General features: G+C 49.4%; 1 protein-coding gene across 5 annotated transcripts in view; it reads right to left on the reverse strand.

Annotated features, from left to right (window-relative positions):
• Positions 1-2,861: 2,861 nt before the first annotated feature.
• Positions 2,862-25,668, reverse strand: part of nrf1 (nuclear respiratory factor 1) — a 47,483-nt gene continuing 24,676 nt past the window's right edge. Inside the window, exons 7-13 of one of the 5 annotated variants that reach the window (XM_046296840.1) lie at positions 25,376-25,579; positions 23,749-23,847; positions 23,242-23,322; positions 21,557-21,607; positions 20,947-21,095; positions 13,123-13,283; positions 2,862-4,436 (exon numbers count right to left, since the gene is read on the reverse strand). In XM_046296840.1, coding sequence (XP_046152796.1) covers positions 4,276-4,436; positions 13,123-13,283; positions 20,947-21,095; positions 21,557-21,607; positions 23,242-23,322; positions 23,749-23,847; positions 25,376-25,579 — 906 coding nt within the window. In that variant the 3' untranslated portion in view covers positions 2,862-4,275. Of the gene's footprint in view, positions 4,437-13,122; positions 13,284-20,946; positions 21,105-21,556; positions 21,608-23,241; positions 23,323-23,748; positions 23,848-25,375; positions 25,580-25,668 lie in introns of all 5 variants that reach the window. The other 4 variants (XM_046296841.1, XM_046296839.1, XM_046296843.1 and 1 more) reach the window with 4 other exon arrangements.

Consider the following 25,668-nt stretch of genomic DNA (forward strand, 5'->3'; position numbering starts at 1 on the left):
CCTCCATCTTTTATCAGCCCCACCCCCTCTGCCCATCTCCTATCAGCCCCACCCCCTCTGCCCATCTCCTATCAGCCCCACCCCTCTCCTCCATCTTTTATCAGCCCCACCCCCTCTGCCCATCTCCTATCAGCCTCAACCCCTCTCCCCATCATATATCAGCCCCACCCCTCTCCCCATCACCTATCAGCCTCACCCCCTCTCCCCATCTCCTATCAGCGCCACCCCCTCTCCCCCATATCCTATGTTCCCCACCCCCTCCCCCATCTCCTATGAGCCCCACCCCCTCACCCCCATCTCCTATCAGCCTCACCCCCTCTCCCCATCTCCTATCAGCCCCACCCCCCTTCCCATCTCCCATCAGCCCCACCCCTTCTCCCCATCTCCTACCAGCCCTACCCCCTCTCCCCATCTCCTATCAGCCTCACCCCCTCTCCCCTGTCTTCTATCAGCCTCACCCCCTCTCCCCCATATCCTATGTTCCCCACCCCCTCTTCCCCATCTCCTATGAGCCCCACCCCCTCACCCCCATCTTCTATCAGCCTCACCCCCTCTCCCCTGTCTTCTATCAGCCCCACCCCCTCTCCCCATCTCCTATCAGCCCCACCTCCTCTCCCCCTCTCTTATCAGCCCCGCCCCCTCTCCCCATCTCCTATCAGCCCCACCCCCTCTCCTATCAGCCCCACCCCCTCTCCCCATCTCCTATCAGCCCCACCCCCTCTCCCCATCTCCTATCAGCCCCACCCCCTCTCCCCATCTCCTATCAGCCCCACCCCCTCTCCCCATCTCCTATCAGCCCCACCCCCTCTCTTATCAGCCCCCCCCCTCTCCCCATCTCCTATCAGCCCCACCCCTTCTCTTATCAGCCCCACCCCTCTCCCCCTTCCCTATCAGCCCCACCCCCTCTCCCCCTCTCCTATCAGCCCCACCCCCTCTCCCCCTCTCTTATCAGCCCCACCCCTCTCCCCCTTCCCTATCAGCCCCACCCCCTCATCTCCTAAGGCTGGTGCTGGGACGAGGGGAGGGAGTGGAGATTATCCCCTGGGCTGGAGTATTAAGAAACGATTAGTGGAGATTAAAGGCCTGCCCCAGAGTCTGCACGACTCCAGGCAACAAGAATGGAGCTGGCTCAGCCAGAGAGAATCAATATCAATACGCCTCCTACTACTACTACTGTGTGTGTAGGTACTGTGTAGGTACTGTGTACAACTGAGTACCAGCACACACAGCCAATGATGTCATATGTAATCAAATGATATGCTATTGATATTCCGAGGCTTGACTGCAGTGTATTGTCCTGAGTGGTATTCCCTTGGACAGAGTAGCTTCGTGCTGAAACATAACTGGGTCGTGTTCAGTTGTCACGAAAAGGCAAAAAAACGGTCAGAAACAGAGTAAAACAGGGAGGTACTATCTGAATCCAATAAGAAATGCAAGTTTTTGCCTTCCGTTGCAAATCACTTTATAACGGTGTGTCCTTATGAAAAAGACCTTGGTTTCCGGGGGCATGTAGAGCAGTCAGGCAGGAGCAGTCAGACAGGTGATTTGTCACCACAGATGCCCCCTGCTCTTCAGCCTTTACAGGTCAGGTCACACACCTCACCGCATCACCGAGCCCCCCGACAGGCATCCGCATGGATCCATCTGCTGCCACCATTAGCTGATTACATCACCAGCACCCACCTCACTGACTGACCGGCTTACCACAGAACCTTCCATCATCAGACACTGGAGATGAAACAGTTAACATGAAGTGTGTGTCCTAAATGGCTCCCTATTATAGTGCATTACTTTTGACCAGGGCACATCCACTATAGGGAATAAGGTGCTGTTTGGGACGCAGGGTGCTGAGAGGTGTTAAGTGTATGTCAGGGCGCGTACACTGCTGCTCATGTTGAGTTACTATGTGCACTTAGTGGTTTACTTCCTGCTACTTTGTTCATTCCTATTTTGTAGTGGATACTTCATTCTATAAATCCTAGGAATATGTTTGGATGGACAAAACAACAAACAGGGATGGTAAGAATCAATCTGGACCCACAGAACTAAATCTGGTGTCTGCGCTGGCCGGCTTCCATTAGAGTCCATTCATTTATGTAGCAGTCTGTCGTGAGAGACGAGGTAAGAACCAATGTGGCTTTAAATTCCCTGTGTAGGTGGATATTTTCGTGAGAGAGGGCAAGGCCTGTTTCCCAGGAAGCATTCAATGAGGCTTTTTTAATCTGGTGCTACAGGGTGATGCACACGTGTCACGCTCCTACCACCCCAGTGGCCAGCTGCCCTCCAACCCACATCTCCCACCCACATCATTTAGACATCCTCTCAAAATTGTCTCCTTAAAATGTCTCCTAAACAAGCGCTTCAATACAGAGAAGAGAGCAAAGCAGGAAACAACAGAACATGGTGTATCTTTCCATCCATGAGGTTGTAACCTGCTTCCTCTGCTGTAATCTGGGAGGCAGAATGGGATGTGCGTTGACGCCTGACGGATTAGGGCCCGAACCAACGTCTCTCTCTCTCTCCCACTCCGCAACAGAAGGACCCAGCTAGCAAATCCCAGGCTTTAACCACGGGGAGGGCTGCACAGTGCTATACAGCTTATGATGTAACCAGGACCCTGAGCGTCCGTCACGACAGGCTCGGGGTGTGTGTGGCGGGTAGGGGGATGACAGTGGAGTGTATAGAGGTCATGGAGTTCTCATGGCAGGGTAACTACATGGATAAACCATGTAGAAGAAGAGGGGCATGGACCAACAAGTCCAACAACGACCAATATAGTGTATGATGTGAAGAACAATAGTAGGGTTTTGGAAAAGGAAGTATTTCACCTTCAGAGTTCAATGACGACACTGGCTAGTGTGACCGGTGAACAGTAGTCACTTTATTGGGCGATCACATGGACTGCATGCTTGGTGGAATTCAGTCACCTAATATATTTCCTAAATCATTAATTCTACGGAGAGGATTCTCTGTAGTGAGCTGAATTTATTCACACCATCATATCAGACCAGACAAATGCACACGTATTCTGTACAAATACAAAAGTCATTGAATGCTCTGTAGTATACAGTACGGCCCCCCTCAATTTATAAAATTATTTAGAATATGTTCCTACCACTGACATCAAAAGGAGCGTTTTTGTTAAAAAAAATAAATAAAAAAAAGACTCAAGGGACAGCTACTCCTGCATTGGAGACACCAGTTGTGATATTCTCTGGAGTCAAAATGGCTGCCTAGACAGGTCATCAAAAAAATACCGTACTAATAAATCCTGAGTCTTCACAAATCCCAGTGTGTGTGTGGAGTGGACTACAGTACAATAAACCACACAACAACAGGTATCATATTTCAGAAGTAATGTTTCATTGGAATCATTCTAGGCAGTGAAGGTTCTTACAGGGGACAGTTGATAATTGGGATGCTTCGTAGACATCCAGGGTACAAGAAGAACATTGACTAATATAGTAGGGGGTGGAATTAGTGGAAAGGTTCCTGGGTTTCGGCACAACCTGATTGCATATGAAGTCCATGACAACAGAGCAGAGAGTGATTGTGATTTGGTAACCGCATTCTATAACAAACATGGAATAACACTCACATAGACATAGTACCAAAACGTCATTAATGGGACTGTGATATAGGTTCAGAATGAAAGGTGAATTGGTGGTGTCCCCCTTGGCTTTTTGGTTATTCTTTAAGTAAATGTTAAGGTGTGCAGAAATAAATACTAAATACTCTCTAACCCATGTCACACAATGCTCAACATCAAAGCTAAAAAAGGACATTCAAACAAAAAAACACATCTTCTACTATATACACACACACACATAGTAAACAATGCATTGATAAATCCGTAACTTTATATTCCCCTGCAGATGTACATTAAAAATATATATTTTTACATTGTACAGAGCACAGCATGTGGAAACCATAGAGAATGATAGAGGCCTCTACTGGCCAAAAGGCTGTATTAGCATGGGCAGTGCCATTTAGGGCTTCCAACTTCATGGGCTGATCCTCCACTGACGGAGTAATGTCAAACCGAGTTATCAGGAGGTATCAGTCAATCGTGAAGAGGAAAACGGACTAATTAAAAAATGGAGATGGCCTCAATGGCACTGCCCATGCTGTCAGATGCTATAATGGCACAGATACAAAGATGAGCCCTCTATCTATCTCTATGGTGAAAACGGACTATCCATCCCTCAGCTCCCGGCGGCGGCCATTTTGGGACTTTGTTCCAGTGGAACACACCTGCCAAGGGAGGATTCAGTGTCACTGCTCCAGAGTCACTACCTCTACCGCCTGGCCGTCCAGTGTGACCGTGTTGTCAATGCGTGTGGCCACAGGCGCCATGGCCACTTGTACGGGCCGGTTCCCCTGGGCTAGGCTGGTAACCACCGTCTGATACATGCTGACTGGGATCTGCACCAGGCCTGGAGAGAGAGACGGGGGGGATACAGGCTTAGACACGTTTAAAGAGTATAAAGTAGCCTTTTCTTCTGTTCTCCATCAACCTAAATGTCTTTTTATTCTATTTATTTCACCTTTATTTAACCAGGTAGGCCAGTTGAGAACAAGTTCTCATTTGCAACTGCCACCTGGCCAAGAATATAGCAAAGCAGTGCGACACAAACAGAGTTACACATGGGATTAACAAACACAGTCAATAACACTATAGAAAAGTCTATATACAGTATGTGCAAATGTAGTAAGATTAGGGAGGTAAGGCAATAAATAGACCATATTGGCGAAATAATTACAATTGAGCAATTAAACACTGGAGTGATAGATGTGCACAGGATGAATGTGCAAGTAGAGATACTGGGGTGCAAAGGAGCAATAAATAAATAACAATATGGGAATGAGGTAGTTGGGTGGGCTATTTACAGATGGGCTATGTACAGGTGCAGTGATTGGGAAGCTGCTCTGACAGCTGATGCTTAAAGTTAGTGAGGGAGATAGAAGACTCCAGCTTTAGCAATTTTTGTAATTCGTTCCAGTCATTATCAGCAGAGAACTGGAAGGAAACGCGGCCAAAGTAGGAGTTGACCAGTGAAATATAGCTGCTGGTGCGCGTGCTATGGGTGGGTGGGTGCTGCTATGGTGACCAGTGAGCTGAGATAAGGCGGGGCTTTACCTAGCAAAAACTTATAGATGACCTGGAGCCAGTGGGTTTGGTGACGAATATGAAGCGCGGGCCAGCCAACGAGAGCATACAGGTCACAGTGGTGGGTAGTGTATGGGGCTTTGGTGACAAAACGGATGGAACTGTGATAGACTGCATTCAGTTTGCTAAGTAGAGTGTTGGAGGCCATTTTGTAAATGACATCGCCGAAGTCAAGGATCGGTTAGATAGTCAGTTTTACGAGGGTATGTTTGGCAGCATGAGTGAAGGAGGCTTTTTTGCGAAATAGGAAGCCGATTCTAGATTGGAGATGCTTAATATGAGTCTGTAAGGAAAGTTTACAGTCTAACAAGACACCTAGGTACTTGTAGTTGTCCATGTATTCCAAGTCATAACAGTCCAGAGTAGTGATGCTAGGATGGGCAGACGGGTAGTGATCGGTTGAAGAGCATGCAATTAGTTTTACTTGTATTTAAGAACAGTTGGAGGCCATGGAAGAAGAGTTGTATGGCGTTTGCTAACACAGTGTCCAAAGAAGGGCCAGAAGTATACAGAATGGTGTCGTCTGCGTTGAGGTGGATCAGAGAATCACCAGCAGCAAGAGCGACATTATTGATGTATCCAGAGAAAAGAGTCTGCTCGAGAACTGAACCCTGTGGCACCCCCATAGAGACTGACAGAGGTCTGGACAACAGGCCCTCCAATTTGACACACTGAACTCTATCAGAGAAGTAGTTGGTGAACCAGGCGAGGCAGTCATTTGAGAACCCAAGGCTGTTAATTCTGCCGATAAGAATGTGGTGACTGACAGATTCGAAAGCCTTGGCCGGGTCGATTAAGACGGCTACTAGGTATTGTCTTTTATCGATGGCGGTTATGATATTTTTTAGGACCTTGAGCGTGGCTGAGGTGCACCCATGACCAGCTCGGAAGCCAGATTGCATAGCGGAGAAGGTACAGTGGGATTCGAAGTGGTCGGTGATCTATTTGTTAACTTGGCTTTCGAAGACCTTAGAAAGGCAGGGTATGATATATATAGGTCTGTAGCAGTTTGGGTCTAGAGTGTTTCCCCCTTTGAAGAGGGGGATGGCTGCTGCAGCTTTTCAATCTTTAGGGATCTCAGACGATACGAAAGAGGTTGTTTAATGCAGTACGCTCAACCAGCCTCACAACCGCAGACCACGTGTAGTAACCATGCCAGCCCAGGACCACTACAATGTTTAATGTCATTAATTGTAATTGTTTGAAAATGTATTTTTAGTTGTGTGTCAGACCCCAAGGGAGACTGGCTGACATCATGGTGTCAACTAATGGGCATCCTAATAAACATTTATATTCCATATTTCCTTGTCTGATGTTATACATGTAATTGTGAAGTGAAATATTAATTTCCCAGAATGAGAGGACAATCCATTTTTCTATGCTATTCTATATTTTGGCCACACATACAATGCAGTATTGACAAAGGGGCTGATGAAATGGACAAATGACGATTGGCCATTTTAGTTCTGCTGTGAAGTGCCTTGGTCCATGAGGGTCTTTAAGGTGGGGTTAGGGCCTGAGAGAGAGCCATGCTAGAGTCAAAACGCTTTAGGCAGCCATTTTAGAGAGGCTGCATTGCAGAACAATGGTCCAATTGAGCCTGCCTGCCTCTCCTCCCCGCCCAGCTGTGTGTGAGTGCGTGTGTGTGAGAGAGACTATGCCTGGGGATTACTACTGCAGTCACATGGGTCTCTGCCCAGCCCCACAAGCTGTCACAGGCTAGGGGAAGGAGGTCATAGCTGGGTATGGTGGCGGGCGGATGCTCGGGGTCATTCCACATTTCAGTGATACACCAGCATAATGATAACTAATGCTGGCATTTTGAAAATGATGCATAAATGTGATCAGCAATATGATAACCCACACCTCTTTACCTTATCCAATAGGTAAAGGATCCAGACCCCTCCTTTATAACAAGTGATTAGTTTAAACGCCACATTTTAGTGTTAAAATGTAACGTGAGAAACTCAATTTAAACAGTGTCTGTCTACAGACACATTAATAAAGTCTCAATTATAAAATCACTAAATGTAATGCCAAGTAAATCCATTTGGTCGGCTCGTATATGCTTTCTCTAAATGAGGCCCCAGGTCCCCCAGAGAGAGAGAGAGAGAGAGAGAGAGAGAGAGAGAGAGAGAGAGCCCGGTGCTTACTGAGTCAAGTACCAGGCCAAGCCGCTCACACTTCACTTACTGTGACATTGAGGGCCATGGTCGACGAGTGTGTATGTGTGCTAGGGACAAAGCTAGCCAATCAGGCAGGACTTCAAACAGTGGCCCCTCCACTCCTCCATTACGGTGATTAGGTAAAGGTCAACAGGCTCAGGAGAGGAGCAGCACTGGGCCAACAGGTGAAGGGGTTGGTTGTTAGCTGAGTGGGGCCTGCTGCTAGCTAACAGACTAAAGGGTGAGCTCCAAATGGCATTCTATTCCCTATACAGTACACTACTTGTGACCGCTTTGGACAAAAGTAGTGAACTATATTGGGGATAGGGTGCCATTTGTGATGCAGCCTAACAGCAGAAGCTACAAGGGAGGGAAGTTTAGCGCTGTGGCTTCTACCAACTGGCTAAAATTACCCACTTGTAGAATGATGGGGCATGGAAGGGGCTCCAGCTATCCCACAATGCCTTTTTTTGCTAGACTCAGGCTCCTCAGTTCTGCTGCCTCCCTCCCTGTCCATTCATGAAACAGAGTGGCTGGGTTTCCACTAGATAACACAGCCACAAAGTCGAAATGAGCTTTTTAGTCTTAAAGTTAGGGTTAGCAGTGTGGTTAAAGTTAGGTTTAAAATCAGATTTTAAGAGGATAAATTGTAGAAAGGGGCGGGGTTTTGCCATAATTACGACGTTGTGGCTGTGTTAACTAGTGACAACCCAACAGATGGGCGTCTTAAAAAGGGTAGCCATTTTGCAAATGACAGTATGATGCATGTCCAAATCAGAACATGTTTTTCATCGGTCTGTCACTCCTGTGAAACATACCACACCCAATAGGGACAGCGTTAACTTCACTTAGGAGAAAAGCATTAGATTCTCACTGCAATGCAGTGACTGTAAAATGATGGGCAGGCACATTGTGGGTGGGGGGAAGAAGGCTTCCTGATGACCATTTCTTTAAATGTAGTTGTAATGCTTGCTAATCAGCTTTGGGTGTTTAAAGACACGCCTTTACTAGTGGCCTTCTTCCCAATGCAGCCTGTGGGCAGTGGTAGAGGAGGGGACAGTGCGTGTGTCACCATGAGGCCGGTTGCTGTCCGGTCCCAGGGTGCTGACAGCTGGCCCAGTGATTAGACTATAGACTGATAATGGAGTGGATCAAAGCCTCTTTAGCAAGAGCACTTCAGGGAGATGACAACGCCCCCGTGCCGGGGGGGGTTGTCACCAGCAGGGGCATGGCCCACTGTAGGACAGGGGACTGATGTGAAGAGACAGGAAACCAGCCCTGAAGGCAGAGAGGGAGGGCTTGAGGGATGGGAGTTAGGTTGAGGGATGGGAGTTAGGTTGAGGGATGGGAGTTAGGTTGAGGGATGGGAGTTAGGTTGAGGGATGGGAGTTAGGTTGAGGGATGGGAGTTAGGTTGAGGGATGGGAGTTAGGTTGAGGGATGGGAGTTAGGTTGAGGGATGGGAGTTAGGTTGAGGGATGGGAGTTAGGTTGAGGGATGGGAGTTAGGTTGAGGGATGGGAGTTAGGTTGAGGGATGGGAGTTAGGTTGAGGGATGAGAGTTAGGTTGAGGAATTGGAGTTTCTGGAATGATGGTGGTGGAATGTTACTTGGATAAAAGCTGCTGCTGAGATCATGATGTAACCATCAGCTGATGAGAGCTGGTATCATACGACCTGAAATCATTTAAATAACTAATCAGAATGTATTGTAAATGTGCATCTACAGTATGAACGGTCTGCAGCAGAGTTGTAGAGACACAGTAGGGATTGATAGAATGGTGGACATACTCACACGGGTCTCTCCTGCCCACTATCTGTTGCATCAACACAGAGTGGACTAGAATAGAGAAGCTCACTGGCAGCTCCTGTCCTATTCCCTCACATACTGACCAGACCTGGGTTTAAAAACATGCCTATTTCAGTATTTTAAATACTTATTTTCTTGTTTTGAAATGTATTTGAAAGTAATTAAAATACAGTAAATAGTACTGGGACCCAGGTGTGATACTGACACTACTGTTTAACTGGGAAGACTAGACTCAATGGAGGTAATGCTATTGGTAAAAAGAACACCTTCACTAATGTGTCCCGGTGTTGCCACAACGCAAGAATGAAACTCATCAACAGTCCTTTTATGTGGACCTTCCCTTCTGGGGTAAAAACAGAAGACAAGAAACTCCACAACTAAAGTACAGGACCAAATATCTAGTCATACCAACTCCCTTGTTAAATGCACATGGAAACCTACAGCCTTGTTAGAAACCTACAGCCTTGTTAGAAACCTACAGCCTTGTTAAAAACCTACAGCCTTGTTAAAAACCTACAGCCTTTCAGTGATTTTCATTTGTCACCCTTACAGACAATTTGAATGAGTTGAATATGAAAGGAGCTTGACTTGCTCGGACTGTAATGAATGATATAAATCTAGTGTAAACAGAGTTTCATTAGCATTCAGTTAACATTCAAACAAGGGAACTGGACCAGTCGTGGTTACTTAATGAAACATGGGCAGAGGAAGGTTCAGGCAGGCCTCTGCGCTAAACTGAAACAATTCTCCCTCCAATTAGTCCTTTTGGAAGTGTTTCTTGTTAAGCCCTTTTGTTGGTCTGGACAGAGTATCTAGTATGAGCCACACACACACACACACACACACACACACACACACACACACACACACACACACACACACACACACACACACACACACACACACACACACACACACACACACACACACACCGTGGACATCCTGTCTGGGTTGGCGCCCCCCCTTGGGTTGTGCCATGGCGGAGATCTTTGTGGGCTATACTCAGCCTTGTCTCAGGATGGTAAGTTGGTGGTTGAAGATATCCCTCTAGTGGTGTGGGGGCTGTGCTTTGGCAAAGTGGGTGGGGTTAAATCCTTCCTGTTTGGCCCTGTCCGGGGGTGTCCTCGGATGGGGCCACAGTGTCTCCTGACCCCTCCTGTCTTAGCCTCCAGTATTTATGCTGCAGTAGTTTATGTGTCGGGGGGCTAGGGTCAGTTTGTTATATCTCCACCCCACATATGCCCTCTCTAATTCTCTCTTTCTTTCTCTCTCTCAGAGGACCTGAGCCCTAGGACCATGCCCCAGGACTACCTGACATGATGACTCCTTGCTGTCCCCAGTCCACCTGGCCGTGCTGCTGCTCCAGTTTCAACTGTTCTGCCTTATTATTATTTGACCATGCTGGTCCTTTATGAACATTTGAACATCTTGGCCATGTTCTGTTATAATCTCCACCCGGCATAGCCAGAAGAGGACTGGCCACCCCACATAGCCTGGTTCCTCTCTAGGTTTCGGCCTTTCTAGGGAGTTTTTCCTAGCTTTCCGTGCTTCTACACCTGCATTGTTTGCTGTTTGGGGTTTTAGGCTGGGTTTCTCTACAGCACTTTGAGATATCAGCTGATGTACGAAGGGCTATATAAATCAAATCAATTTGATTTGATTTGAGCTGGGGAACCTGGGTTATCCTAGCGAGAGCAGGGGGACAGGTGTGTGTGTTTGTGCAGTGTTACCCCAGACAGGTCATCATGGTATGGGAGGATTATGTTCAACTGAGTGACTTGGTCGTTTTGTATGCATGGTGTCTAGCTATATGAAACAACGCGTCGGGTTCAAGCGCTAGGGCCGCGTCGGGTTCAAGCGCTAGGGCCGCGTCGGGTTCAAGCGCTAGGGCTGCGTCGGGTTCAAGCGCTAGGGCTGCGTCGGGTTCAAGCGCTAGGGCTGCGTCGGGTTCAAGCGCTAGGGCTGCGTCGGGTTCAAGCGCTAGGGCTGCGTCGGGTTCAAGCGCTAGGGCTGCGTCGGTTCAACGTTAGGGCTGCGTCGGTTCAACGTTAGGGCTGTTTGAATTGACATTTTGGTCATTTAGCAGACACTTATCCAGTGCAACTTACTGTTGCATTTATCTTCAGATAGCTAGGTGAGACAACCACATATCACAGTAAGTACATTTTCCATCAATGAAGTAGTTATCAGCAAAGTCAGAGCTAGAAAGGGGGGGTGCTAGTGTGAGTTCCCAAAAGCATTATTATTATTTCATGTCAGGGGTGCGTTGGTCATGTCAGGGGTGCGTTGGTCATGTCAGGGGTGCGTTGGTCATGTCAGGGGTGCGTTGGTCATGTCAGGGGTGCGTTGGTCATGTCAGGGGTGCGTTGGTCATGTCAGGGGTGCGTTGGTCATGTCAGGGGTGCGTTGGTCATGTCAGGGGTGCGTTGGTCATGTCAGGGGTGCGTTGGTCATGTCAGGGGTGCGTTGGTCATGTCAGGGGTGCGTTGGTCATGTCAGGGGTGCGTTGGTCATGTCAGGGGTGCGTTGGTCATGTCAGGGGTGCGTTGGTCATGTCAGGGGTGCGTTGGTCATGTCAGGGGTGCGTTGGTCATGTCAGGGGTGCGTTGGTCATGTCAGGGGTGCGTTGGTCATGTCAGGGGTGCGTTGGTCATGTCAGGGGTGCGTTGGTCATGTCAGGGGTGCGTTGGTCATGTCAGGGGTGCGTTGGTCATGTCAGGGGTGCGTTGGTCATGTCAGGGGTGCGTTGGTCATGTCAGGGGTGCGTTGGTCATGTCAGGGGTGCGTTGGTCATGTCAGGGGTGCGTTGGTCATGTCAGGGGTGCGTTGGTCATGTCAGGGGTGCGTTGGTCATGTCAGGGGTGCGTTGTCCATGTCAGGGGTGCGTTGTCCATGTCAGGGGTGCGTTGTCCATGTCAGGGGTGCGTTGTCCATGTCAGGGGTGCGTTGTCAAGTCAGGGGTGCGTTGTCATGTCAGGGGTGCGTTGTCAAGTCAGGGGTGCGTTGTCAAGTCAGGGGTGCGTTGTCAAGTCAGGGGTGCGTTGTCAAGTCAGGGTGCGTTGTCAAGTCAGGGTGCGTTGTCAAGTCAGGGTGCGTTGTCAAGTCAGGGGTGCGTTGTCAAGTCAGGGGTGCGTTGTCAAGTCAGGGGTGCGTTGTCAAGTCAGGGGTGCGTTGTCAAGTCAGGGGTGCGTTGTCAAGTCAGGGGTGCGTTGTCAAGTCAGGGGTGCGTTGTCAAGTCAGGGGTGCGTTGTCAAGTCAGGGGTGCGTTGTCAAGTCAGGGGTGCGTTGTCAAGTCAGGGGTGCGTTGTCAAGTCAGGGGTGCGTTGTCAAGTCAGGGTGCGTTGTCAAGTCAGGGGTGCGTTGTCAAGTCAGGGGTGCGTTGTCAAGTCAGGGTGCGTTGTCAAGTCAGGGGTGCGTTGTCAAGTCAGGGGTGCGTTGTCAAGTCAGGGGTGCGTTGTCAAGTCAGGGGTGCGTTGTCAAGTCAGGGGTGCGTTGTCAAGTCAGGGGTGCGTTGTCAAGTCAGGGGTGCGTTGTCAAGTTAGGGGTGCGTTGTCATGTTAGGGGTGCGTTGTCATGTTAGGGGTGCGTTGTCATGTTAGGGGTGCGTTGTCATGTTAGGGGTGCGTTGTCATGTTAGGGGTGCGTTGTCATGTTAGGGGTGCGTTGTCATGTTAGGGGTGCGTTGTCATGTTAGGGGTGCGTTGTCATGTTAGGGGTGCGTTGTCATGTTAGGGGTGCGTTGTCATGTTAGGGGTGCGTTGTCATGTTAGGGGTGCGTTGTCATGTTAGGGGTGCGTTGTCATGTTAGGGGTGCGTTGTCATGTTAGGGGTGCGTTGTCATGTTAGGGGTGCGTTGGTCATGTTAGGGGTGCGTTGGTCATGTTAGGGGTGCGTTGGTCATGTTAGGGGTGCGTTGTCTGAATGGTATGAGGAGTGTCATTAGAGTATTTCACATTGATTTATACAGGTGAGTCAATTACCTGACAATAGTTGTTGAGAGGTTGTGTGGTACGTACCGCTGCCATCTTGCACTCCAGTCAGTGCTCCTACAGCAGCCGCCGTTTCCCCGGCCAGAACGATTTGACCTCCTCCCTGTAGGGTGGCCTCAGCCAGCGTCGCCACTGCATGGGCCGCAGCCTCACTGCAACAGAATCACACACACCTTAAGAGATCGCAAGGAGGTGAGGCGTGGCTATGTCCCCCCCCCCCACGCATCCAAACAACGTTGACAGACTGGTGGACAATGACAATTATAGGGAGAGGGGACAACAACCCAAGCCCCAACCCTGAGAGTATGGTGGTGCCAGAGGCCCAACATTAGCCTACAGTTGACTGTATGGTGGTGCCAGAGGCCCAACATTAGCCTACAGTTGACTGTATGGTGGTGCCAGAGGCCCAACATTAGTCTACAGTTGACTGTATGGTGGTGCCAGAGGCCCAACATTAGCCTACAGTTGACTATATGGTGGTGCCAGAGGCCCAACATTAGTCTACAGTTGACTGTATGGTGGTGCCAGAGGCCCAACATTAGCCTACAGTTGACTATATGGTGGTGCCAGAGGCCCAACATTAGCCTACAGTTGACTATATGGTGGTGCCAGAGGCCCAACATTAGCCTACAGTTGACTATATGGTGGTGCCAGAGGCCCAACATTAGCCTACAGTTGACTATATGGTGGTGCCAGAGGCCCAACATTAGCCTACAGTTGACTGTATGGTGGTGCCAGAGGCCCAACATTAGCCTACAGTTGACTGTATGGTGGTGCCAGAGGCCCAACATTAGCCTACAGTTGACTGTATGGTGGTGCCAGAGGCCCAACATTAGCCTACAGTTGACTGTATGGTGGTGCCAGAGGCCCAACATTAGCCTACAGTTGACTGTATGGTGGTGCCAGACGCCCAACATTAGCCTACAGTTGACTGTATGGTGGTGCCAGAGGCCCAACATTAGCCTACAGTTGACTGTATGGTGGTGCCAGAGGCCCAACATTAGCCTACAGTTGACTGTATGGTGGTGCCAGAGGCCCAACATTAGCCTACAGTTGACTGTATGGTGGTGCCAGAGACCCAACACTCTCACCCAAACACCCACTCCAACTCCCAACATCTGAAGGGGAGTAGGCAGCGCACCATTGCACATATTTGGCTCTGCATTGGGACACTCTTTAAAACAATACACCCAAACCGACCCAGTGCCCCAGGGACTGCTGACAAGGAATAAGGTCATTAGAACATGGGGGGACATTATAAAGCATCTTTTCAGCCATGGTCAACTTCGGGAATCTAAGAGACATGAGCTGGCACACACTCAGAAAAAAAGATTGTGCGGAGGTGCTTACTAACAGCGAATAAACAAAAATAAAGATAGTCAAACACTCTATATATAAACTCCCAGTAATTTATTGGATACATCACCTTACTTTGGGAATCTGTCACATATTCCTCAACAGGGATACTAACTTCTAGTTCTCCTCTTCCAGCAAAACGACACAGGAAATATAATCAACACACAAGAGTTTCATCCACAACGATTCATAGAATGACTGTTTACAGCTCACATTTATAGAACAAACTAAAGATCACACTGAAAAGAATTGACATCCCATTTTCTGGTCCTTCTGTAGCTCAGTTGGTAGAGCATGGCGCTTGTAACGCCAGGGTAGTGGGTTCGATCCCCGGGACCACCCATACATAGAATGTATGCACACATGACTGTAAGTCGCTTTGGATAAAAGCGTCTGCTAAATGGCATATATTATTATTATTATTACTATTCTATCATAATGAGAACATCCACTAAGATAAAAGTAAGCGCTCTTTTTGAGAGAGAAAAAAACATTTTCCCTCCTCAGTGGGCACTGGGGGTCGGGAAACAGGGACGGAAGGTTCTGGCAAAGTGCCGCACTGCTCACGAGGTAACCAGGAGGGAATAAGGGAGGGAAGGGGACTCCTGTAACAAGCCCCAATGGGAACTCCTAGACACTGGAGGAAATGACTCCAAACTACTGTAGTGTCGACGAGTGCACCACCAGGATCTACCGTAGTGTCGACGAGTGCACCACCAGGATCTACCGTAGTGTCGACGAGTGCACCACCAGGATCTACCGTAGTGTCGACGAGTGCATCGGCAGCATCTACCGTAGTGTTGACGAGTGCATCGGCAGCATCTACCGTAGTGTCGACAGGTGCACCGTCAGCATCTGTGGTGTCGACAAGTGCACCGCCATCATCTACCGTAGTGTTAACGAGTGCACCGTCAGCATCTACCGTGGTGTTAACGAGTGCACCGTCAGCATCTACCGTAGTGTTACCGAGTGCACCGTCAGCATCTACCGTAGTGTTACCGAGTGCACCGTCAGCATCTACCGTAGTGTTAACGAGTGCACCGTCAGCATCTACCGTAGTGTTAACGAGTGCACCGTCAGCATCTACCGTAGTGTTAACGAGTGCACCGCCAGCATCTACCGTGGTGTCAACGAGTGCACCGCCAGCATCTACCGTGGTGTCGACAGGTGCACCGCCAGCATCTACCGTGGTGTCGACAGGTGCACCGCCAGCATCTACCGTGGTGTCGACAGGTGCACCGCCAGCATCTACCGTGGTGTCGACAGGTGCACCGCCAGCATCTACCGTGGTGTCGACAGGTGCACCGCCAGCATCTACCGTGGTGTCGACAGGTGCACCGCCAGCATCTACCGTGGTGTCGACAGGTGCACCGCCAGCATCTACCGTGGTGTCGACAGGTGCACCGCCAGCATCTACCGTGGTGTCGACAGGTGCACCGCCAGCATCTACCGTGGTGTCGACAGGTGCACCGCCAGCATCTACCGTGGTGTCGACAGGTGCACCGCCAGCATCTACCGTGGTGTCGACAGGTGCACCGCCAGCATCTACCGTGGTGTCGACAGGTGCACCGCCAGCATCTACCGTGGTGTCGACAGGTGCACCGCCAGCATCTACCGTGGTGTCGACAGGTGCACCGCCAGCATCTACCGTGGTGTCGACAGGTGCACCGCCAGCATCTACCGTGGTGTCGACAGGTGCACCGCCAGCATCTACCATGGTGTCGACAGGTGCACCGCCAGCATCTACCGTGGTGTCGACAGGTGCACCGCCAGCATCTACCGTGGTGTCGACAGGTGCACAGCCAGCATCTACCGTAGTGTCGACAGGTGCACAGCCAGCATCTACCGTGGTGTCGACAGGTGCACCGCCAGCATCTACCGTGGTGTTAACGAGTGCACCGCCAGCATCTGCCGTAGTGTCGACGAGTGCACCGCCAGCATCTGCCGTAGTGTCGACGAGTGCACCGCCAGCATCTACCGTAGTGTCGACGAGTGCACCGCCAGCATCTACCGTAGTGTCGACGAGTGCACCGCCAGCATCTGCCGTAGTGTCGACAGGTGCACCGCCAGCATCTACCGTAGTGTCGACAGGTGCACCGCCAGCATCTACCGTGGTGTCGACGAGTGCACCGCCAGCATCTGCCGTAGTGTCGACGAGTGCACCGCCAGCATCTGCCGTAGTGTCGACGAGTGCACCGCCAGCATCTACCGTAGTGTCGACGAGTGCACCGCCAGCATCTACCGTAGTGTCGACGAGTGCACCGCCAGCATCTACCGTAGTGTCGACGAGTGCACCGCCAGCATCTGCCGTAGTGTCGACGAGTGCACCGCCAGCATCTACCGTAGTGTCGACTAGTGCACCGTCAGCATCTACCGTGGTGTTAACGAGTGCACCGTCAGCATCTGCCGTAGTGTCGACGAGTGCACCGCCAGCATCTGCCGTAGTGTCGACGAGTGCACCGCCAGCATCTACCGTAGTGTCGACGAGTGCACCGCCAGCATCTACCGTAGTGTCGACGAGTGCACCGCCAGCATCTACCGTAGTGTCGACGAGTGCACCGCCAGCATCTGCCGTAGTGTCGACGAGTGCACCGCCAGCATCTGCCGTAGTGTCGACTAGTGCACCGTCAGCATCTACCGTGGTGTTAACGAGTGCACCGTCAGCATCTGCCGTAGTGTCGACGAGTGCACCGCCAGCATCTGCCGTAGTGTCGACGAGTGCACCGCCAGCATCTACCGTAGTGTCGACGAGTGCACCGTCAGCATCTACCGTGGTGTCGACGAGTGCACCGTCAGCATCTGCCGTAGTGTCGACGAGTGCACCGCCAGCATCTGCCGTAGTGTCGACGAGTGCACCGTCAGCATCTTCACACTTAGTACACACAATAGGTTACAAAAAAGCAAATTACTTTAAACCAGTTTTTAGCAGTTTTACTGTTTAGCTCACAAACACCCGTTACCACACTTTTGTGAAAAGCGCAATCTCATTCAATAGTGGTTTCCTGAGTAATAAATGTAGTGGCTGATTAGGTTGGTTAACAACCACTTAACACCCCCGGAAACCAGGTGAGGCAGTTGAGTACAAAGGTAACGGCTAATTAATTAACTAAAATTAAACACTGAAATGGGAGGAAAAAGCAGCTGACCCCATGTCCCTATGGGACCCTTAGTTTCCTGCTCCAACTGTCCCCTCTTTCTGACATCACAGGTGTTATAGAACAACCTATGCAATTAGAGACTATGGGAATAACACTCTTCAGCCTAGTTGCCTGCCCTCCCTTGTTACGGCCCAGACCCCAGGGCCTTGTGTCAGCACTTGCTGATATGAATACACCTAGATGCACTTTATTCACGCTGTACGATGCCTCATTGCTAATGTAAGCACTGTCCTTTAAAGGTCCAATGCAGCTGTTTTTATATCAATATCAAATAATTTCTGGGTAGCAAATAAATACCTTACATGATTGTTTTCAATTAAAACGGTTTAAACTAAAATAGCTTCTTAATAAAGGGCAATTTCTCAAGCAAGAACTTTGCTAGGACTGTCAGAGTGGCCTGAGTGGGGAGGGGAAAATGTTAATCCAGCTGTTATTGGCAGATGTTTGGAACTCTTTCTTATTGGTCGAATTTACCACATGGTGAAATTTCAGGCGGTGTTTTCAAAACAGCTCAAACACTAAAATGGCATTATCATCATTTATACAATCTCACAGTATTATTCCAACCTCAGTTTAAATACATAAAACACAGGAAATCACCCGTAACCATCATTGGGGGACATGCTAAACTGACCCAAAATCAGCGTCTACGGGCAACTCCATCCTACTCCGTTATAAACAGAGAGGAGAGAGCATCTGGGCGGTGACCATACCTCAATCCCACTGCGGCATTCTGGGACAGCAGGATTCTGACTCCACACCCTTGTACCAGCATCCCGCATTAAGCTCACAGAGAGCCCCTCCCCCAAGCAGTGCAGCAGGAGATGTGTGCATTGTGCACGTTGTTTACAGAATTACATTTCTCCCAATCTCAAAATGTTTCTGCAGGTTTCATTCAGTTTGGATGTTTTTAGATTGACACATTGTGTTACGTAATGACATTCTGTAACAACATTATACCATGGTTACAGAGTTTATATTTGATTTAACATTTAAATATACAGTTTAGTCTCACTGACATCAAATCTATTTCACAAGAGAAACCTGTTAGAGATGGCAGCAGTCACTGAGGACTGTCAGTAGCTAAAATGATACACACTGATAACTGTCAGTAGCTAAAATGATACACACTGATAACTGTCAGTAGCTAAAATGATACACACTGATAACTGTCAGTAGCTAAAATGATACACACTGATAACTGTGTAGGTCAAAAGATACACACTGATAACTGTGTAGGTCAAAAGATACACACTGATAACTGTGTAGGTCAAAAGATACACACTGATAACTGTCAGTAGCTAAAATGATACACACTGATAACTGTCAGTAGCTAAAATGATACACTGATAACTGTCAGTAGCTAAAATGATACACACTGATAACTGTCAGTAGCTAAAATGATACACACTGATAACTGTCAGTAGCTAAAATGATACACACTGATAACTGTCAGTAGCTAAAATGATACACACTGATAACTGTCAGTAACTCAAAAGATACACGCTGATGACTGTAGGTCAAAACATACACACTGAGGACTGTCAGTAGCTCTTGGGTAAAACACATATATTGACAAAGGAAGGCCGCTGTCCTGCAGTCCTTGCCAGTGAGTATCTTTACTCTCAGTATTCAGCTAATGGGTCCACAGGTCATCATTCATCAACTAGCCTACAGCAGTCAAACCAATAGCAGACCACTGTGGAGCCTGGGGGAATTGAGATGGTTTATAAAAGCGGCAGAGGCACAGCCCACGGGTCACCTGACCAACAGGGCTCTGCCTCGTCCTATCAGAAGGTCCGTATGAAGTTGTGCATTACGTCATGAAGCCAGGCCCAGTTGGTCACATTTGTGACTGCACGAGGCCTTTAAGTAAACATGGATGGGTCATCCAATGGCTGTGGTATCTGTGTGTTGTCATTATTTTACATTTACATTTAAGTCATTTAGCAGACGCTCTTATCCAGAGCGACTTACAAATTGGAATTATGAAGGCTGGTCCCCCAGACTAACTACTCTCAACATGTCATTATGAAGGCTGGTCCCCCAGACTAAGTACTCTCAACATGTCATTATGAAGGCTGGTCCCCCAGACTAAGTACTCTCAACATGTCATTATGAAGGCTGGTCCCCCAGACTAAGTACTCTCAACATGTCATTATGAAGGTGACAGTGTGCCCTAATGAACACTCCTTACCCGTTAAGTGCCATGGTGACAGTGTGCCCTAATGAACACTCCTTACCCGTTAAGTGCCATGGTGACAGTGTGCCCTAATGAACACTCCTTACCCGTTAAGTGCCATGGTGACAGTGTGCCCTAATGAACACTCCTTACCCGTTAAGTGCCATGGTGACAGTGTGCCCTAATGAACACTCCTTACCCGTTAAGTGCCATGGTGACAGTGTGCCCTAATGAACACTCCTTACCCGTTAAGTGCCATGGTGACAGTGTGCCCTAATGAACACTCCTTACCCGTTAAGTGCCATGGTGACAGTGTGCCCTAATGAACACGCCCTACCCGTTAAGTGCCATGGTGACAGTGTGCCCTAATGAACACGCCCTACCCGTTAAGTGCCATGGTGACAGTGTGCCCTAATGAACACGCCCTACCCGTTAAGTGCCATGGTGACAGTGTGCCCTAATGAACACGCCCTACCCGTTAAGTGCCATGGTGACAGTGTGCCCTAATGAACACGCCCTACCCGTTAAGTGCCATGGTGACAGTGTGCCCTAATGAACACGCCCTACCCGTTAAGTGCCATGGTGACAGTGTGCCTTAATGAACACGCCCTACCCGTTAAGTGCCATGGTGACAGTGTGCCCTAATGAACACGCCCTACCCGTTAAGTGCCATGGTGACAGTGTGCCCTAATGAACACGACCTACCCGTTAAGTGCCATGGTGACAGTGTGCCCTAATGAACACGCCCTACCCGTTAAGTGCCATGGTGACAGTGTGCCCTAATGAACACGCCCTACCCGTTAAGTGCCATGGTGACAGTGTGCCCTAATGAACACACCCTACCCATTAAGTGCCATGGTGACAGTGTGCCCTAATGAACACGCGCTACCCGTTAAGTACCATGGTGACAGTGTGCCCTAATGAACACGCCCTACCCGTTAAGTGCCATGGTGACAGTGTGCCCTAATGAACAAGCCCTACCCGTTAAGTGCCATGGTGACAGTGTGCCCTAATGAACAAGCCCTACCCGTTAAGTGCCATGGTGACAGTGTGCCCTAATGAACAAGCCCTACCCGTTAAGTACCATGGTGACAGTGTGCCCTAATGAACACGCCCTACCCGTTAAGTGCCATGGTGACGGTGGCTCCCTGCTGCATCTCCTGGGAGGCGGCGACAGCTGCCTCAGCGAGGGACGCGACCGCCTGATTGGCCTCGGACGCCTGTGTGGTCTGTATGGTCATCTCCCCACCCTGCAGAGTCGCCCAGTTCTGCTCAACCTGGCCAGTAAGGAGGGATGGAGGGGGAAGGAGGAAGAAAGAGAGAGAGGGAGGGAAATACGATAGAAGGAAGAGGGTAAGAGAGAGGGAGGGAGGGAAAAAAGATGGTAAGAGGTGGAGAGAGCAAGTGACAGAGAGTAAGAGAGGGGGGAAGTGACAGAGAGTAAGAGAGGGGGAAGTGACAGAGAGTAAGAGAGGGGGAAGTGACAGAGAGTAAGAGAGGGGGAAGTGACAGAGAGTAAGAGAGGGGGGAAGTGACAGAGTAAGAGAGGGGGGAAGTGACAGAGAGTAAGAGAGGGGGGAAGTGACAGAGAGTAAGAGAGGGGGGAAGTGACAGAGAGAGGCAGAGTTAGGGTGTTTCTACACTACGACAAACAAAAACGAGTATGAACCTTCGACAAACATTTGTCGTAGTCAATGAACATAAAATGTGAAGTAGATCTGCCGCTTACAATAAACTGTGGCGACACCTCCATCGGTAACGTGCGACACACCGACATGTTCTGGTGAAGAGTAAAGAGAACTGGCTATTCAGCAATGATATTGAAACAGAGTATGAAGTTGCATTTCAGGGTTACAGAACAGTAAACATGACATGTTCCTCAGCAAGAGATGAAGGAAGGCATAGTGATATGGCAATCCTACAAATACCAGATCATGCAAATTACAATAAAAATGTTTTGTTGGCCAACATATTCAGACAACGCATAAAAGCTTTTTCTTTTGTTGATTAAAATGATTAAAAGCTTTTTCTTTTGTTGATTAAAATGATTAAAAGCTTTTTTTCCTCCCCAATTTCATGATATCCAATTGGTAGTTAATCTTGTCCCATCGCTGCAACTCCTCTATGGACCCTGGAGAGGCGAAGGTCGAGAGCCATGCGTCCTCCGAAACACAACCCCGCCAAGCCGCTCTGCTACTTGACACACTGCTCGCTTAACCCTGAAGACAGCCAGACCCAGTGTGTCTGAGGAAACGCCGTACAGTTGGCGACTGAAGTCAGCATGCACGCCCCCGGCCTGCCACAAGGAGTCGCTAGTGCGCTATGGGACAAGGACATCCCGGCCGTCCAAACCCTCCCTCAACCCGGACAACGCTGGGCCAATTGTGTGCCGCCTCATGGGTCTCCTGGCCGCGGCCGGCTGCGACACAGCCCGGGTTCGAACCCGGGTCTGTAGGGACGCCTCTAGCACTGCAATGCAGTGTTTTAAACCACTGCGCACTCGGGAGGCCAGAACGCATAAAAGTGGAGTATTATAAAATTGTGTTTAAAACCAAAGCCTTGTATTGACCATGTCTTGAAAATGAAATAAGACAATAAACCAATAGGATTATTTATTAATGCGTGCACATCTATGGCTAGCAGTATCGCAGGATCCCAGAGTGTAAGGTATACCACAGTGTTGCATGTTGTACAACACTTAACATAACAAAAACAAGACTGATTTCTATGGCGCTTTTTACATTAGCGCAGGGTTTTTTCTGGATCAAAAAAGGGCTTAGGTGGTGGGCGTGGCAACGGGCGCAGTCAGCCCGTAGGCACAGCTGAATTTAAAAGGCCCTCATCTTGATGTGTACAGTATTATTTGCATTTTAAGCCAATTTCTCGCAGTTCTACACATTTCTCCATGGAGCTGAGATCATTTTCAGGAGGTTTTAAAAGTTAATTTCCTGCAGTGCTCACATTTCTCCATGGAGCGGAGATCATTTTTCGGGGGGTTTTAAATGTTAATTTTCTGTAGTTCTTCATATTTCTCCATGGAGCTGAGAGAAGATATTGCAGTTTTAAAGCACATTTCCTGCAGTTCTGCCATGGTTAATGCCGTGTTATTTTGCTCAAACATAATAACAAAATCAATATGGCTAAATTGATTGTTTTTACTTTGATTGTTAGTTCTCAAAGATCATATTCTAATATATATATATATATATTGTCTTTCCTACATCCGTTATATCTGTCACTTAAGTTTACACTGAAAAGTGTTTTTCCATCCCGAAAATCTATAAAAAATAAAAACGTTTTTCTCTCTCACTGTATGGACATAGGTGACCCGATAAAACGTTTAGGCGGCCCGCCCAAGGATTTCAATGGCAGAAAAATCCCTGTCAGCGCTTTAAATAGTAAGGGGGAAATCACCTCATCCATGACCAATGTGTAGAACCCACCTGGGTGTGGTCTGGACTGCCCCTTTGCGCCAGAAAGCTCACCACACATCAACTATTGCCGAGGAGAGGTGAGGAATGATAATTGCCCATTAGGAATCAGGAGATGGTTAACATTAGCATCTCAAAAAGAGAAATGCTGTCCGCACACTGCAGAAAAACGACCTTCAGGCTTTAAACGCCATCAAAATCGTTTAGTATTTATTTATTTATTCTAAAAGTGATAAGGTGTAAAGGGGCATATTGCCTAAAAGTGTGTAATGGAGCCAGTTAGAGAAACCTTTCAGCTACACACCATGTTCACTACTCTGGAGACAGTAACATCTAACACTCCTCACAGAATAGTAGTAACACACCTCACACACAGGAGGGACTGCCATTACAACCGCATACAGTCATCAGATAGGAGAATCAGGTGTGTGTATTTGTAAGTGTGTGTGTTTGTGTTCTGAGAGACTGATGAGGTGTGTGGTGTGTGTACCTCTCCGTCGTTCACAGTGTAGTTGACCTGGGCCACGGTCACTGTGCCTGGCAGCTCCGAGGCGTCGGCCAGAGTAGCCACCGTCTGTCCTGTGCCCACCTGAGGGGCAGAGAGGGAAAGAGAGGGGCAGAGTGGGAAAGAGAGGGGCAGAGAGGGATAGAGAGGGGCAGAGAGGGAAAGAGAGGGGCAGAGAGGGATAGAGAGGGGCAGAGAGGGATAGAGAGGGGCAGAGAGGGATAGAGAGGGGCAGAGTGGGAGAGAGAGGGGCAGAGAGTGGGAGAGAGAGGGGCAGAGAGTGGGAGAGAGAGGGGCAGAGTGGGAGAGAGAGGGGCAGAGTGGGAGAGAGAGGGGCAGAGAGTGGGAGAGAGAGGGGCAGAGAGTGGGAAAGAGAGGGGCAGAGAGTGGGAAAGAGAGGGGCAGAGTGGGAGAGAGAGGGGCAGAGAGTGGGAAAGAGAGGGGCAGAGAGTGGGAAAGAGAGGGGCAGAGAGTGGGAAAGAGAGGGGCAGAGAGTGGGAAAGAGAGGGGCAGAGAGTGGGAAAGAGATGGAGGGAAAGAGATGGAGGGAAAGAGATGGAGGGAAAGAGATGGAGGGAAAGAGAGGGAGGGAAAGAGAGCGAGAGCGAGGGAAAGAGAGCGAGAGCGAGGGAAAGAGAGCGAGAGCGAGGGAAAGAGAGCGAGAGCGAGGGAAAGAGAGCGAGAGCGAGGGAAAGAGAGCGAGAGCGAGGGAAAGAGAGCGAGAGCGAGGGAAAGAGAGCGAGAGCGAGGGAAAGAGAGCGAGAGCGAGGGAAAGAGAGCGAGAGCGAGGGAAAGAGAGCGAGAGAGAGGGAAAGAGAGCGAGAGAGAGGGAAAGAGAGCGAGAGAGAGGGAAAGAGAGCGAGAGAGAGGGAAAGAGAGCGAGAGAGAGGGAAAGAGAGCGAGAGAGAGGGAAAGAGAGCGAGAGAGAGGGAAAGAGAGCGAGAGAGAGGGAAAGAGAGCGAGAGAGAGGGAAAGAGAGCGAGAGAGAGGGAAAGAGAGCGAGAGCGAGGGAAAGAGAGAAAGGAGTGGGGAAAGGGAGATTACAATGGGCAGCCTGGCTTGAGTAGAAAACAGCCAAATCCTTCCCATGGATTATATCCCTCCAAATCATCATCCAGGGCATCTTTTAATCACCGCCTAGAGAGGGGGAGGCCCCGCCGGCCCGCCCAGAGAGGGGGAGGCCCCGCCGGCCCGCCTAGAGGGAGGCCTGTGGCCGCTTAGAGAGGGGGAGGACTGCGCCATTTGGATCCTTAGTAGAGTTGCAAAATTCCAGAAACACACCCAAAGTTCCCAGGTCTTTCCAAAATCCCAGTAGGAGGACTCCCAGGTTGGTAAGTCCCTCCCAGCTTATTCCCTTCTGAGTCAGGGAATCCTCCAATCGGGATTTCTGAAAAACCTGGGAACTTTGAGAACGTTCCCGGAATGTTGGGACCCTAATCTTGACTTGGAGTAGGGTTAAGTTGCCCCTAGACGCTGATCTTGGGTCAGTTTAGCATTTCCCCACTAAAAAATAAGCTGATCTTAGATCTGTTCCTAGGGGAAACTTTACCCCGGAGCTTGACCAAATATTGGTTAAGGTAGATCCTAGATCTGTACCTATGGGGAACCTGACCTGTATGAGGGAGACGGTGCCGTCGGGATTGCTGATGGTCTGCACCACGGTCTGTGAGGGCACCAGGTGGGTGATGCTGTGGGTGGCTGTCGTCATGGCAGTGTGCTGTGGCACCTGGTCCTCAAAGGCGTACAGCAGGTCCTCGCGTCCATGCTGCTTGTAGCAGTTCTTCACGATGGTCCGCAGCGCCTGCGTCCACGACACCTAGCAAGGGGCGCCACAACAAAAGGAGATGTTATACAAGGGGACTGGTAGATTGGGTTTCAAGAGTACAGGAAACACAAACCAGACAG

This window comes from Oncorhynchus gorbuscha, linkage group LG14 (genome assembly GCF_021184085.1).
Source record: "Oncorhynchus gorbuscha isolate QuinsamMale2020 ecotype Even-year linkage group LG14, OgorEven_v1.0, whole genome shotgun sequence".
In the NCBI taxonomy this organism is placed as follows: Eukaryota; Metazoa; Chordata; class Actinopteri; order Salmoniformes; family Salmonidae; genus Oncorhynchus; species Oncorhynchus gorbuscha.